This window comes from Aquarana catesbeiana, linkage group LG02 (assembly GCF_042186555.1).
Source record: "Aquarana catesbeiana isolate 2022-GZ linkage group LG02, ASM4218655v1, whole genome shotgun sequence".
Classification (NCBI taxonomy): Eukaryota; Metazoa; Chordata; class Amphibia; order Anura; family Ranidae; genus Aquarana; species Aquarana catesbeiana.
The window spans coordinates 424,256,826-424,272,855 of record NC_133325.1 but is presented as its reverse complement, the minus strand read 5'-3'; the positions used below and the strand labels follow the sequence as shown (position 1 = coordinate 424,272,855).

Here is a 16,030-nt window from a genome sequence, read left to right as displayed (position 1 = left end):
GTGGCTCTGTTACCTCCCCCTGTCTTCTGGAACTCACTGGAAATTTCCAGAACATAGTGGGTGGAGGGACAGAGGCTGCAATCTGAAGATTTATGGAGTTTTCACCAATCCCTGGGAAGGCAGGCCTACAAGGTGGGGAAGCAGCCCTTAAATATTCAGGAGCCTGGCAGTCTGGTGACCCCTCTAGACGGCTGGACCCTGAACTCTGCTCCCAGAGAGAGAAAAAGGTAAGTGCCAGGAATACACTCATCCATAGTCTCAGCTAGGCCTAGCTGTAGACCAGGGGTGTCAAACTCAATTTCATTGTGGGCCGCATCAGCATTAAGATTGTCCTCAAAAGGGCCAGTTGTATCTGTAAGATTAGATGTCCAGCGCGTCCCCTCCCCTTACATTAGATGTCAAGAGCCACCCCACCATCAGAAGTTGAGTCCCCTAATCTCCCTAACATCACAGTGCACCCCCTTTCCTTATGCTGCTGCTGGGAAAAGGCTGGATGCATTGCTTGAAAGCAGAAAGTAGGGGTCTGGAGGTGGACCAATGGAGGGCTGGAGCTCTCCTGCAGCTGCAGGAGAGGTGTGAGGGCCACATGAAATGGCCTGGAGGGCCGGATTCAGCCCGCAGGCCTTGTGTTTGACACCTGTGCTGTAGACTTCAAGCCAAGCCAGGAGAAGCTTATTCAGCCAAGGGCCAGTGCAGCAGCTTTCTGGATTCTAGGATCTACTGAAAGGGACTGAGTGAGTACACACCAGCCATCACACCCAAAGCAACAGAGAGGACAGTGTAGTGCAATAATGCATGTGTCTGGGAACAAGGGGACAGCTTTAGTGCAGTGCAAGACAGACAGGAGCACACCAACATCTTTAACTTTGAGTCTAGAGCAGCCAGGTGCCGTACAATACAGCCAGGAGATGTCTCTTCAACATTCATTTTTTGGAACCTTTATATTTTGTTTCAGCTGCACCATTACTCCCACTGGTGTGCAGCATAGTACAGCCAGGTATTTAAGCAGTTCCTTAATCATTTTGTTTATAGTTTACAAGCTTTCTTCAGTTTGGGGCATCCCATGCACCCCCTATCCCTATCCAAGTTCTTCGTCCCCAAATTAAACACTAAAAACCAAAACTTCTAGACTGTTTTTTGGAGAGTGTGCGGAAAATCTATTTTGTCTGGCTGTGGGTGCACTACAACAGTACACAATAACAGTACATTTTCTTTATTGGCTATAAAACAATAGAAAAGGAAAAATATTCTTTACAAAATATGAGATAACATACAACTATTAAGGAGAAGCAGTAGGTATACATGGGTCTCTAACCTCATGGGCATATCTAGCAACAGAAATGACCGAGCAATATCAGAATTTAGCTGCAGTTGCCAGGTCATTACTGGAATGGTTGCATCTCCATAATTTCTATCATGAAGACGGAAACAAAGCATGAATGATGTATTTTTGCGGATTCATGCACAATGCACTTTGCCAGTAAATGCCGGTAAATACCAGATGTAAGGAGGAGAGAAGGGAGGAGGAGGAGCAGTTGGAGACGATGCTGTGCCTGTGCAGGATTACATTTATGTTGTATGCATGTAAATATAGGCAAAGTGTATGCATGCACTGTATGTTGTATGCATGCACATGCAGTGTGTATGCATTTGCATAGGTATTTGCAGAAGGTGCTGTGCCTTGGGTTGTATATATACTTCTGACTCCTAATCTATGTACGTTACATACACCTGACTCCACACTCTGTATGTTACAGGCCTGACCCCTGCACTATCTACCTTACCCACCCCAGACTCCTGAATTATGTACATTACCCAACCTGGACCCCTGCACTATGTACGTTACATACTTTTGATTTCTGCATTCTGTAAATAGGATCAAGTTTTAAGCCTCATCGATCTGCCCCCTTCTTCACCAACATTCGCAGGCATTCTGATTTTCTAAAATTCCCCAGGTATGCTCATGAGCCATGTCATAGTGGTACTCTCCGCACCTCCTTTTCAAAATATTTTAACAAAGTGATTGTAAAGGTTTTTTTTTATATATAAATAACAAACATGTCATACTTACCTGTTCTGTGCAAGCGGTCCCAATCCTAATTTTCTGGGGTCCCCTGGTGACGCTCCTGGCCCCTCCTCTTCATCAAGTGTCCCCATGGAGAGCCGCTTTCCATGAGGGCACTCATGCGGGCGCGCTCCTGAGTCCTCCTGCGTCTATTGACACAAACAGCAGGTCTCGGCCCCGCCCCCGTGTCACAGGATTTGATTGACAGCAGTGGGAGCCAATGGCTCCTGCTGCTATAAATCTATCAAATGAGAACCCGAGACAGTGGCTGGAGCTGCTGGGCTCATCCTCAACGCTGGGAACAATCGAGTTCAGGTAAGAAAACGGGGGGGGGGGGGGGGAGCTGCAGCACAGAAGGTTTTTCACCTTAATGCATAGGATGCATTAAGGTGAAAAACCTTGAGACCTATTTAAGCTGTTCATACAACCTTAAAGGGGTTGTAAACCCTTGTGTGCATCCTATGCGTTAAGGTGAAAAAACACCTGGCAGTGACCGCCCCCCCCCCCCCCCCCCCGTTTTACTTACCTGAGCCATGGAACTTAACCCGGCGGGGACGGGCTGTCCCTCTGCCTGGGGTTCTCGGCTCTTGATTGGATGGATTGATAGCAGCGCAGCTATTGGCTCCCGCTGCTGTCAATCAAATCCAATGGCGCGGGCGCCGGGGGGTGGGGCCGAGTCATACATTTGGCGGCTATGGATGCCGAATGATGGACTCGGGAGCGTGCCCGCAAGGTAACCCCCAGCACAGCGCTTCTCCTAGGGGGTTATCTGATGCAGGGAGGAGCTGCGAGAGCTGCCGAGGGACCCCAGAAGAGGATGTTCGGGGCCACTCTGTGCAAAACAAGCTGCACAGTGGAGGTAAGTATGACAAGTTTGTTGTTATTTTTTTTTTTTTTTCATTAATCAAAGCTTTACAATCACTTTAAATAGGTAGCAAAAAACATTTACTAAGCATGCAGGATAGTACAGACCATTATTATCTATACAATTTTGATTACTACTGAACATCATTTGTTTCCAGGTGATTACCACAATAATAAAAGTACACACATGTAAAATACAGGTATATATTTTATTTTTATGACAGTTTTCTGTACAAACATACACATAAATGTACACACATAAATGCAAATTAAATTGAAACGCCATACAACATTTTTTTGTTTAGCTTTGATTGGCATGGAACCAGTGTCCAATCTTGTCTGTGACACTGGTGAGTAAAGCTTCTCACATACCCAACCCATGTCACAGCTACTACTTGGGGGGATTGGGCTTCTTGGTTACCTCAACAAGTGTAAATTGTAAGAGCATGCTGGGTAAAAATGCTAAGGGTAGTTCCACTTAGGATTTCCGTAGGAAATAATTTAGAACCTCACGGAGGTGACATATAAGGGAAAATGAAAACCACTCTATTCTGGGGTTTCTTTTCAGATCATCAATTTTGTTGACATGGAAAACACTGCAACCATGATTAGGCATAACAAGCCAAATCTAAAGCATATCTGTAAGATCACAATGTTGTGAGGCATACTGGAACTACATGATACTTCCTTTTACTTTTTATATTATGCCAATACTAGGATATTTGTAATGATATTTGAATATGTTAGGACCATCATTCAAGCTACCAAGAACTGGAACTTATCCTAATCCTAGCTCCTAATCCGCACCTGCTCATTTTCCTTGGACCATTATACTTGCAATCTCACCAATAATATCTTCATTGACTAACTAGTGAACCAATACCTATTCAGGCTTATTTCCTGGTAAGCAATTCACTTTTAGACTTTAAATCATAAATGATATGAAAGGCATTACTAGCTGAGAAGACTTTTATTATACAAAATTCCAAGAATCTCAGCAGCCAAAGACTTTAAATATGTTGTTGTCAGCTATGTAAGTATTTTAAGCCCAACTCCGGGGAACTTAAAATTTCCCCTTTGCAGTGAGGCTGCGTGCTCACTGCAGGGTTCACCTGTTCGCCTAGGTATAGGGACATAGAAAAGAAGATTTACTTATCTGAGCTACTGCTTCTCTGTGCTGTTAGACCAATCCTCACAGTCTATTTTCCCCCATGCTTCAGTAGTCTAAGATCCTGATGTCATCAAGATCAATGAATGGTACATAGGCGAGGAACAGTCCACTGCCAAAGCATGGGGGAGTGTTGTCTGCTGAGAGGAAAGGAGGATCAGCTATGCAAAATGCTCTCACATTTCTCTAGACTTAAACAAGCAGTTAACCCTTGCAGTGCAGGCACAACCCCACTGCAAGGAGGAATTTTTAGATTTCCGAGATTTGGGCGTTTTAAACAAAATATTGCTATATTATTTACTACCAGAAAGTTCCTGAATCAGTTCCAATGTTGGCCTCTTGTAGTCCCCTGCACAGCGTGACTAAGACTGGGAGAAGCAGACTGTGAGCCAATCAATCTCCCCCTGCAATATACAGTTGCAATAAAAAAGTATGTGAACCCTTTTGGAATTATATGGATTTCTGCACAAATTGGTCATAAAATGTTATCTGATCTTCATCTAAGCCACAACAATAGACAATTACAGTCTGCTTAAACTAATAACACACAAAGAATTAAATGTTACCATGTTTTTATTGAACACACCATGTAAACATTCACAGTGCAGGTGGAAAAAGTATGTGAACCCCCAGACTAATGAGATCTCCAAGAGCTAATTGAAGTGAGGTGTCAGCCAACTGGAGTCCAATCAATGAGATGAGATTGGAGGTGTTGGTTACAGCTGGCCTGCCCTATAAAAAACACACACCAGTTCTGGGTTTGCTTTCCACAAAAAACATTGCCTGATGTGAATGATGCCTCGCACAAAAGAGCTCTCAGAAGACCTACGATTAAGAATTGTTGACTTGCATAAAGCTGGAAAGGGTTATAAAAGCCTTGCTGTTCATCAGTCCACGGTAAGACAAATTGTCTATAAATGGAGAAAGTTCAGCACTGATGCTACTCTCCCTAGGAGTGGGCATCCTGTAAAGATGACTGCAAGAGCACAGCACAGACTGCTCAATGAGGTGAAGAAGACTCCTAGAGTGTCAGCTAAAGACTTACAACAGTCTCTGGCATATGATAACATCCCTGTTAGCGAATCTACGATACGTAAAACACTAAACAAGAATGGATTTCATGGGAGGATACCACAGAGGAAGCCACTGCTGTCCAAAAAAACATTGCTGTACGTTTACAGTTCGCACAAAAGCACCTGGATGTTCCACAGCAGTACTGGCAAAATATTCTGTGGACAGATGAAACCAAAGTTGAGTTGTTTGGAAGAAACACACAACACTATGTGTGGAGAAAAAGAGGCACAGCACACCAACATCAAAACCTTATCCCTGTGAAGTATGGTGGTGGGGGCATCATGGTTTGGAGCTGCTTTGCTGCATCAGGGCCTGGACAGATTGCTATCATTGAAGGAAAAATTAATTCCCAAGTTTATCAAGACATTTTGCAGGAGAACTTAAGGCCATCTGTCCACCAACTGAAGCTCAACAGAAGATGGGTGTTGCAACAGGACAACGACCCAAAGCATAGAAGTAAATCAACAACAGAATGGCTTAAACAGAAGAAAATACGCCTTTAGAATGGCCCAGTCAGAGTCCTGACCTCAACCCGATTGAGATGCTGTGGCATGAACTCAAGAAAGTGATTCACACCAGACATCCCAAGAATATTGCTGAACTAAAACAGTTCTGTAAAGAGGAATGGTCAAGAATTACTCCTGACCATTGTGTACGTCTGATCTGGAACTACAGGAAACGTTTGGTTGAAGTTATTGCTGCCAAAGTAGGTTCAAAAAGCACCTGGATGTTCCACAGCAGTACTGGCAAAATATTCTGTGGACAGATGAAACCAAAGTTGAGTTGTTTGGAAGAAACACACAACACTATGTGTGGAGAAAAAGAGGCACAGCACACCAACATCAAAACCTTATCCCTGTGAAGTATGGTGGTGGGGGCATCATGGTTTGGAGCTGCTTTGCTGCATCAGGGCCTGGACAGATTGCTATCATTGAAGGAAAAATTAATTCCCAAGTTTATCAAGACATTTTGCAGGAGAACTTAAGGCCATCTGTCCACCAACTGAAGCTCAACAGAAGATGGGTGTTGCAACAGGACAACGACCCAAAGCATAGAAGTAAATCAACAACAGAATGGCTTAAACAGAAGAAAATACGCCTTTAGAATGGCCCAGTCAGAGTCCTGACCTCAACCCGATTGAGATGCTGTGGCATGAACTCAAGAAAGTGATTCACACCAGACATCCCAAGAATATTGCTGAACTAAAACAGTTCTGTAAAGAGGAATGGTCAAGAATTACTCCTGACCATTGTGTACGTCTGATCTGGAACTACAGGAAACGTTTGGTTGAAGTTATTGCTGCCAAAGTAGGTTCAACCAGTTATTAAATCCAAGGGTTCACATACTTTTTCCGCCTGCACTGTGAATGTTTACATGTGTGTTCAATAAAAACATGCTAACATTTAATTCTTTGTGTGTGTTATTAGTTTTAGCAGACTGTGATTGTCTATTGTTGTGACTTAGATGAAGATCAGATAACATTTTTTGACCAATTTGTGCAGAAATCCATATCATTCCAAAAGGGTTCACATACTTTTTATTGCAACTGTATTTTGCTGTTAGTCTTAGCACAGGAAAAATGCTACAACAGAGGAGATCATGAGCACACTTGTGGGTAAGGTTCTAGATCAAGGCTGAAGACTAACACCAACCGATTCTGTTTTTCGACAAAGTAGAGAAGAATTACACATTTTGTCAGTTTTTTTTTTACCCCACTGGGGGGGGTGGGGGATTTCCCCTCATTCCCTGTTACCCCTATAAAAAAAATAGGAGGTAAACTTGTCACTGGAAGAGGAATGTACAGGCAATAAAACATTGTCAAATGTTCTAACTGCACTGAAAAGGTGTTTTCTTATGCGTCCCCATTGGGATGTTTTCCCTTTATGCTGACCACTGATAGATTGTTTTCATGCACAATTATGTAGCAAAAAAGGCTAATGCCTAATTACTTCAGTTTCTTACAACTTCTACAGCTTTGGTCCAGGGAAAGGCAAAGCAAGCCTTTGCAACTGCTGGCAATTTTACCACATAGGAGGAAAATAAATGAATGACTCTGTCAAGGGCAGATGGATTAAAGTGCTAGATTAAATTTCAATCATTAATTTTTACAAACTTTAAATCAAAATAATATTACTTACAAAAATAAAAATCTATTCTTCATTTACTTTTTTAGTAATTTCTACATCAAGTATTAAAACTTTCCATAGCTTAACCACTCTTACTGTGAAGAACTCCTCCCTAAAATTCTCCCATGGGCAACTGATTCTTGTAATAAAAAGCACATATAGAGCAGGAACCGATGTGAATGTACAACGTATACATAAAGTGCTGCGTAAATTGATGGCGCTATATAAGTATCTGTAATAATAATAATATACCATAGTTTTATAGCTTATGTTTGGTCACTACCATTCATCTTTCCATGTCTGCCCTTAAAACACTTTCAAATAATTTACATATAAGATAACAGACTTATCTATCACCCATCCTAAAAATAATACGACTTCCACTGTATGCCAATCTTCTGGTACTGTCTTAGAAGAAAGTATACATATATTCTCTTCACTTTCTATCAAAAATAAAATACATGGACTGGAAATCTTCTTTGATTTAATGAAAGTCTGACCTTCTGACCAAGTACTAGAATCTGACCAAATACTAGAATATGGCTATAAAACAAATGAATCCAACATGACAAGCTTGTGCATGTTTTCTCTAGTTATTTAAATGTGAAAACGAATCCTGAACTGAGGGTTGTAGGCTGCTATTGCTGAACTTCAAAAAAAAATCCTAGTTTCTTGGCTTTCATGCAAATCCAATGGCTTTAGATTTTTTGTGTCACCAGCTCTGAAAAAGTATGCAGGTGAGGATTTTGGCCTTTACTCTGACTTCTACATGCTTGTTCCATATAAGTGACTCATAGTATCGAGACAGCCCAGCAGGAACTATTTTCAGAAGAAGGTTAGCACCAATCTATATGTTGATCTTACTAATGCTATATCTGTTCTCATCAGGCAATACTGAATAGTTCATACCCCCATATTCTCAACTAGGGTCATGGTGTGAGTCAGTAATAATACAAAGGCCTTACCTGCTGTTTCAAACTACCAGCATGCTAGCAGTTTTTTTTGGCAAAATGGCCTGATTACTGGCGTGAACATTCTTAGACGACTGCTATCTTGATATAAGAGCATCTTCTACTTGTCACAATAATAGGCTCCATAGGAGTCTATTGAAAATATTGAGACTATGTACTGAACAAATCTGCAATCCATCCTTCTTCATGTGAGCGGGTTAGTAATAGAATCTAAGGGAGTCACCTCAAGCTGTTAGTAGACCCGCCAACTCGCATGATCACTCTGCATTTTTCACCTTAATTCTTGTAACATGGTTAATGGAGTCAAAGTTTATACTTTCTCTCTTCATTTTTACATAATAAATTACATTTTTGATCATCACCTTGACATATAACCCCGCTGTTCATAACCTGCGCCCCAATCCTTTTGGAGAGGTTGTGATCCAATGTAGGACTCAGGCATATCACAGTCTGTGCAATCATTAGTTAATTGTTCATGGTTATCTTCATAGTCTGTAAGGTGGCCATCGAAAGATTGATTGTCTAAACATTGGTCAGTAGCAGCTGTTATGGACAATGTTTTTAAAAGCCCATCCCCAAAGCCATTATAATCTGATACACGAAGAGTGTCAAGGAGTGGACCCATGGTTATAGTGTTTGTGACCAGTGTTTCCATATTCCCTGAAACATTTGTATTGATCTCTTCTGAATGAGTGTGCAGTTGGTTTTTATTTAGCGCCAATATAATTTCAGTATTTGATCCTGATGTCTGTACACAGCTGCTGTCAGATGACTTATCACTGCTGGAGTTTGTTGGTAAGCCTTTAGAAGACATGTAGTCATCACTACTAGAATCTCCATAAAGGGTATTTCTTCCTAAACAATTACCTTGCATATTCTTGCGCTCTGTGTAACCAAAGCCACTGAGAGGATACTCATTGCTACTATCACTGTCTTCACCAGATAGGAGGAATGTAGCTGATGAAGTCTTGTTTTCATTAATGGTAAGGGGGTAAGCCACCTCCTCAGGTATTACAGAGACTGCAACAGTATATTTTTTATGTGAAAAGTCCTATAAAATAAAATCAGACCAAGGTTGAAACACTGGTTTACATATGCTATCGATAATATTAGTTTTGTATTTTCATGCTTCCTTATTAAAAAAAAATAAAAAACCTCCACGGCCCTTAATATGAATTTTTTCAAGAACAGAGGTAATAGATCTATAGATCCACAGAATAAATTTATCAGCATCAGTATGACTAAATTGCCTACATATATTATATATAGATATGATATATTATAGACTTACAAGATACAAATTACCTTGTGTGTGGACCTCTATTATCTCACCTCTCACACACTCTGCCCAGTTCATTGACCTGTGTATATAGCTGGAGAACAGAAGCCAGGACAGCTGCACTCCAAAATTGCAATCCGTCTTTATTTCATCAAATCGAACAAAGCAGCATAAAACCCAACAAAATGACCACAGTGGGGGACAGAAAGTTGACACGTTTTGTGCTTCTCTTAGTGCTTTTTCATAATGCAAAACACGCCGACCTTCTGTCCCCCAATGTGGTAATTTTATGCTGCTTTGTTCAATTTGATGAAATAAAGGTGGATTGCAGTTTCGGAGGGCAGCTGTCTGGACTTCTCTTCTTCAGCTATATTTTGTAGTCCCCGTTGGTAGGACACATTCTGTCTTATTTTTAAGTTTCCTGCAGTCCCCCCTAGCTGGTCTGTGATATTTGCATTGAGAACCATACACAAATTAGGCAATTTGTATCTTGTAAGTATATACATTTGCACGTTTATTGGAAGCATTACATTTATTGGAAACATGATTAATATTAATAATAATATAATATTATTATGACTATTTGTACTAGTATATGATTATAGGCATATCTACAGCCTGAGAAAGCAGATCTATGAAATGTGTAACCATCTTGTAATCAAAGCAACAATGCAATTTGCAAGATAAAAGTTTATTTGTATGTCATAAACACTCTTGTCAAAACTCTTTAAGGTGTATGGTAAATGTATTTGAACATTAGTATATATACAGCTGTGTAAAGAATAATCCATTTCAGTTTTATGGTAACTTTTAGGGATGCACTGATACCAGTTTTATAAGACTGAGTATGAGTACCAATACTTTTTCTCAAGTACTCGCCAATGCCAATTACCAATAGCTATTTTTAGTGTCATGTGATTTTTTTTTTTAGACTAATGAAAAATTATTACTTAAGGCAGCAGTTACAGTCTGTGGACTTGAAGGTATCAGTTTTAGTATCGGAGCACTTATAATTTACAATATTTTGTTGCGCTAGGGGGCGACAGCTATGGATAGGGGTGAGCAGTATACAAAGGGATAGTAAGTTATATAAAAAAAATTAAGAATAGCTAATTAAAAGTAGCTAATTAAAAGATATCAATTAAATAACAGTCATGTGTGAGTTACAATACATTTATATGATAAAAATAATAATAGTAGAAAATGGTAAAAAAAGTCCAGGGATGGTGCTGGGTTGATGAACAAAAGTCCAGGCATAAAAACTGGGATGAAATGAGTGGAGGGGGGGGGGGGGATGCAGAGTATAGGTCTATGACCTCAGGGGGAGAGATGCAGATACAAACACAGGAGGCAGCATGCTTGAAGGGCAGAATTCACCTTTGGAGGGAGATAAAAAGGAAGAAAAGCAGCGACGACCTAAGTGTAGTACTGTAGCATAAACATTTATTACAGGTTAAAATGCACTCACTCAGAGTAGGTAGATACAGGCACATCAAGTAAAAAATCCGTCCGGGAGGCTGTGTGGTGGGCAGCAGGGCATCATGCTTTGGGAGCATGATGCAATTGGCCCGCCTGCCCTTCTTATACCTCTTCCAAAATGAATGGACGCTATGCCTGATGAAGGAGCATGCATGCTCCGAACGCGTGCACGCCCCCAGCGTCACTGATACCCGGGAAATACAACTTAACAGAGGATCCACGCTGTGCCTGTCTCTACCCAGCCTGTGACACTGGTTACCACCGGCGCCGTCAGACGAGACAAGGAGACAAGTGTAACACACTCCAGCATTCAGGATCGCCCCCTGTGGAGCCCTGCTGCCCACCACACAGCCTCCCGGACGGATTTTTTACTTGATGTGCCTGTATCTACCTACTCTGAGTGAGTGCATTTTAACCTGTAATAAATGTTTATGCTACAGTACTACACTTAGGTCGGCGCTGCTTTTCTTCCTTAGTATCGGAGCACTTGCATGAGTACAAGTACTCGTGCAAATGCTTAGTATCGGCACCGATACCAGTATCGGTGCAATGCTAGTACCTTTGTACATGTTTATAAAATATTGTATGTACATAAAGATCTTTTTGTTTTTTTTATGGTTGATGGTCTGATACCGTTAAAGTCCTGTGTGGTGTAGTTTACACAAGAGAAAAACTGATTTTATGAATGGCTTATTCCACAGGAAGTGGAGAATGTGCATTGGAAGGGAAGGCAACTTGATCCTATGTTTTAGTTGTTCCACAAATGGTCAAACTCCTAAGTACTTTAGAGAATTGGAACATTTTTTGAAGGGGAAGCTGTGAAGGAGGGTGCCTAGTTGGGGAGACATTTAAGATTTCAGATTTGGAGAAATTGACTTTGAAGTTGCTAAGCATTCCAAAACGTTTAAACTCATGGAAGATAGAGGGCATAGTTGTATGAGGTTTAGTCACAAACATTAAACGGTCATCTACAACCAGGATTACACGAACGGTGATTGGACACCCCTGCTGGGTAACGTTGAAGATGGTGATGCTGGGATTAGGGCACAATTGATTCGGACTCTGGCAAAGGATGATGTGTAAAGTGCAAGAATTTTATTAACCTCCCTGGCGGTATGATTATTTCAGATTTTGAATGCTGAAGGCGGTAAAATTATTTTGCATGGAAATTTGGCGTTTTATATTTTAGGCCTGTAATTCTTAGGAATAACTCACCTAAATCTGTTAAAACAAGAGTCTAGTAGACATCCCGGGTATGATAAAGTTTGAAACACGAAATCATAAATTATGATATAATAAATAACTATAAATAATTATAACAAATAATAATTTATTAATAATAAAAATTATTCAATAATGTAGTCAAATCAAAAACAAAGAAATTTGCTCAGTTGCAGAATTGTTGCTGTCATTACTTTCAGTGTTTGATGACGAATTTCCCCACAAATCACTATTGCTCAATTCTGCAAGTGATTCTAATTTATTATCGCTGTTTTCTAGTTGGTCTAAAACCACTTTTGATGTAAAGGGACGGTTTTGATTAATATGGACAATCTCCAGTTTCCAGGCAGAAAGAACAGTATTTATAATATAAAACTGTATGCAGGACACTAAACAAACCACTAGGGACAAAAGGGATGTGAAATGAATGGATACAGTAATATAATCTGTAAGATTACAGTGTACTGTATATGTATTGTGTGTTTTACTTTTTGAATTTGGCTCCGTTCTCCGTCCCCGTGCGTCGCAACGCTCGCAGGGAACAGAGCTCGGCGCTGTGATGAATCGAGCGGAGGACGGCTTGCACACAGAGCTGGGAGACATCGCAGGATCCTGGGGACAAGGTAAGTTTGCTGTAACTGGATCCTGCGATGCAATCCCGAGTGTGGCTCGGGGTTACCGCTTTTGGTGCTGAAAATCCACCCCGAGCCACGATGAATTAGTAACATTGCCTTGATAGTGTTGTCTTTGGCTTCACATCTTTGGACAAACCCATCCTGATCTTGGTTCCTTCCCATGGAGCTATTCCCTCCCATGGGCGCCGTCCCTGCCAGAAGCACAGTGATTATTGCTAGCGGCTATAGCCACCAGCAGTGATCCCATGCTAGAAATCTGACATGCTGGTTGTACCCATGTCGATCAGTGGATTGACTTGGGTACAATCAGCCTGCCCATCAAAGAATCGAATCTCAGCTGGTCCCTGCTGAACCATCTATGGCCGGTTTAACAATTGGGAAGGAAATGGGTTTTCAGTGGAGATGAAGTTGAAGACTGAGTAGAAAAAGGGTATGAAGTTCCATGAAAACCTTATAGAATTCAGTGGTAAACTCATCTGGACCTGGGCTCTTGCCTTTTGGAGTAGATTAAATCATAGCAATAACTTCTTCTGTGAAAGGGGAATTGGGGGCATGTTTTGAAGCAGAGTCTGGTGAAGGAAGTGCGGTTTACATAATAATCTATAGATTGGTTGTGATCCTGCTCTTCTGTTTCGTATGAAAAATGAGGGTCTGGGAGAGAAAAAGTGCCCCAGAAGAGTAAAAAAAAAAAAAGTATTTTTAAAGAGACACTGTCACCTGCCTATGCAATGCACAGTAACCATGTATGATACAACCCCTGTATGCACACACGTTACCTTTATTTTCTCACAGCCTTTGCTGAGATTGGCTGTATTGGCCACCATAGGGAGCGGAAACACCATTCTCCCAGTCATGTGACTGTGCTCAGGCTTAGTGATTGACTAACAAGCCCTGGCACTGTCACATGTAAGCAGGTCACATGATTCTTAATATCCAGAAATTCTAGGGAGTGTGGCCAGTAGCTGAGGAGCAAGAAGATACAAGGGAGCACAGACAAGGTGAGTTGAGTATATGGGTTGTGGGGAGATGCAGACACTGCCACTTTACCCTGCATGTGCAAGGTGACAGTGTTTATTTTTGCATACTCTAGCTGTATCTGATATTTGCAGTATTAAACCAAAGCACACTACCATCTTCCGGCTGAAAAACCATCTACTGGCTGGAGGGGTTTGTTTCTAAACAAACCTACAACCTGCATGTGATCACCATGATTGGCTGCAATATATACTGTATTATACCACAGTTATACATTTTATATTATAGAGGCATTGGTATAATGCCAAAGGTAGTTTGATGTAAGTGGTTATTGACATTAGTCCACTGAGAAAAAAAAAATTAAAAAAAAACTCACCAATACTGTGGGGATTGTAGCCTTCTTATTTAGTATATTCCAGGTTATGAAAAACAGAATTACAACAGAGAGAATGGCAACTACTGCTGGCAGTCCAATCAGTGGCACTAATTTATGGGTTGGATCTAAAAGAGGGAAAATAAATTATGCTTTTAACATTGCTAATTTCATCCCATACAGTTAAAGTAATACTTTAAGCAACGTCCTCCAGTGGCATGCTGTCACCGTTGACAGGGAATCCATCTTTACGCGGTTTTCCTTCTGGGTTTGCGGGCTCCAGCCATTTGAATTGAAAAATCAAGGCCACGGGACAGCTCTCTCAATGGATGGCATGCCGTCCATTGAGTGCGCAGTGCATATCAACAGCTGCTACAAATGTAAATATCACCTAAACGGTGCACGTATAGGAGACATTTACTGTACCGACAGGTAAGCCTTATTATACTTTTTCCACATTTTTTTTATGTTCCAGCCTTATTCCAAAATGGATTCAATTCAATATTTTTTCTCAAAATTCTACAAACACTACCCCATAATGACAACTTGAAAGAAGTTTGTTTGAAATCTTTGCAAATTAAAAAAAAAAAAAAAAATCACATGTCATAAGTATTCACAGCCTTTGCCATGACACTCAGAATTGAGCTCAGGTGCATTCTGTTTCCACTGATCAATCATCCTTGAGATGTTTCTACAACTTGATTGAAGTCCACCTGTGGTAAATTCAGTTGATTGGACATGATTTGGAAAGGCACACACCTGTCTATATAAGGTCCCACAGTTTACAGTACATTTCAAAGCACAAATCAAGCCATGAAGTTCAAGGAATTGTCTGTAGACCTTTGAGACAGGATTGTATTGAGGCACCGATCTGGGGAAATGTACAGAAAAATTTCTGCAGGATTATTGAAGGTCCCAATGAGCACAGTGGCTTCCATTATCCATAAATGGAAGAAGTTTGGAACCACCAGGACTCCTCATAGAGCGGGCTGCCTGGCCAAACTGAGTGATCGGAGGAGAAGAGCCTTAGTCAGGGAGATGACCAAGAACCTTATGGTCACTCTGACAGAGCACCAGCATTTCTCTGTGGAGAGAGGAGAACCTTTCAGAAGAACAACCATCTCTGCAGCACTCCACCAATCAGGTCTGTATGGTACAGTAGCCAGACAGAACCCACTCCTCAGTAGAAGGCACATGACAGCCTGCCTGAAGTTTGCCAAAAGGCACTTGAAGCACTCTCAGACTACAAGAAACAAAATTCTCTGGTCTGATGAAACAAAGATTGAACTCTTTGGCCTGAATGGCAAGCATCATGTCTGGAGGAAATCAGGCACCGCTCATCACCTGGCCAATACCATCCCTAAAGTGCTGTGGGGAGGTTTTTCAGCGGCAGGAACTGGGAGACTGGTCATGATCAAGGAAAAGATGAATGCAGCAATGTACAGAGGCATTCTTGATGAAAACCTGCTCCAGAGCGCTCTGGACATCAGACTGGGGGGAAGGTTCATCTTCCAACAGGACAACGACCTTAAGCACACAGCCAACATAACAAAGGAGTGGCTCCGGGACAACTCTGTGAATGTCCTTGAGTGGCCCAGCCAGATCCCAGACTTGAACCCGATTGAACACCTCTAGAGGGATCTGAAATGCTGCGCACCATCCAACCTGATGGAGCATGAGAGGTCCTGAAAAGAAGAATGTGAGAAACTGCCCAAAAATAGATGTGCCAAGCTTGTAGCATCATACTCAAAAAGACTTGAGGCTGTAATTGGTGCCAAAGGTGCTTCAACAAAGTATTGA

At 41.3% G+C, this 16,030-nt stretch overlaps 1 protein-coding gene across 1 annotated transcript in view; it reads right to left on the bottom strand.

Annotated features, from left to right (window-relative positions):
• Positions 1 to 3,119: 3,119 nt before the first annotated feature.
• The window catches only part of IFNLR1 (interferon lambda receptor 1), a 92,713-nt gene continuing 79,802 nt past the window's right edge, over positions 3,120 to 16,030 (bottom strand). Inside the window, exons 6-7 of the mRNA XM_073615486.1 lie at positions 14,234 to 14,358; positions 3,120 to 9,319 (exon numbers count right to left, since the gene is read on the bottom strand). Coding sequence (XP_073471587.1) covers positions 8,627 to 9,319; positions 14,234 to 14,358 — 818 coding nt within the window. The 3' untranslated portion in view covers positions 3,120 to 8,626. The remainder of the gene's footprint in view (positions 9,320 to 14,233; positions 14,359 to 16,030) is intronic.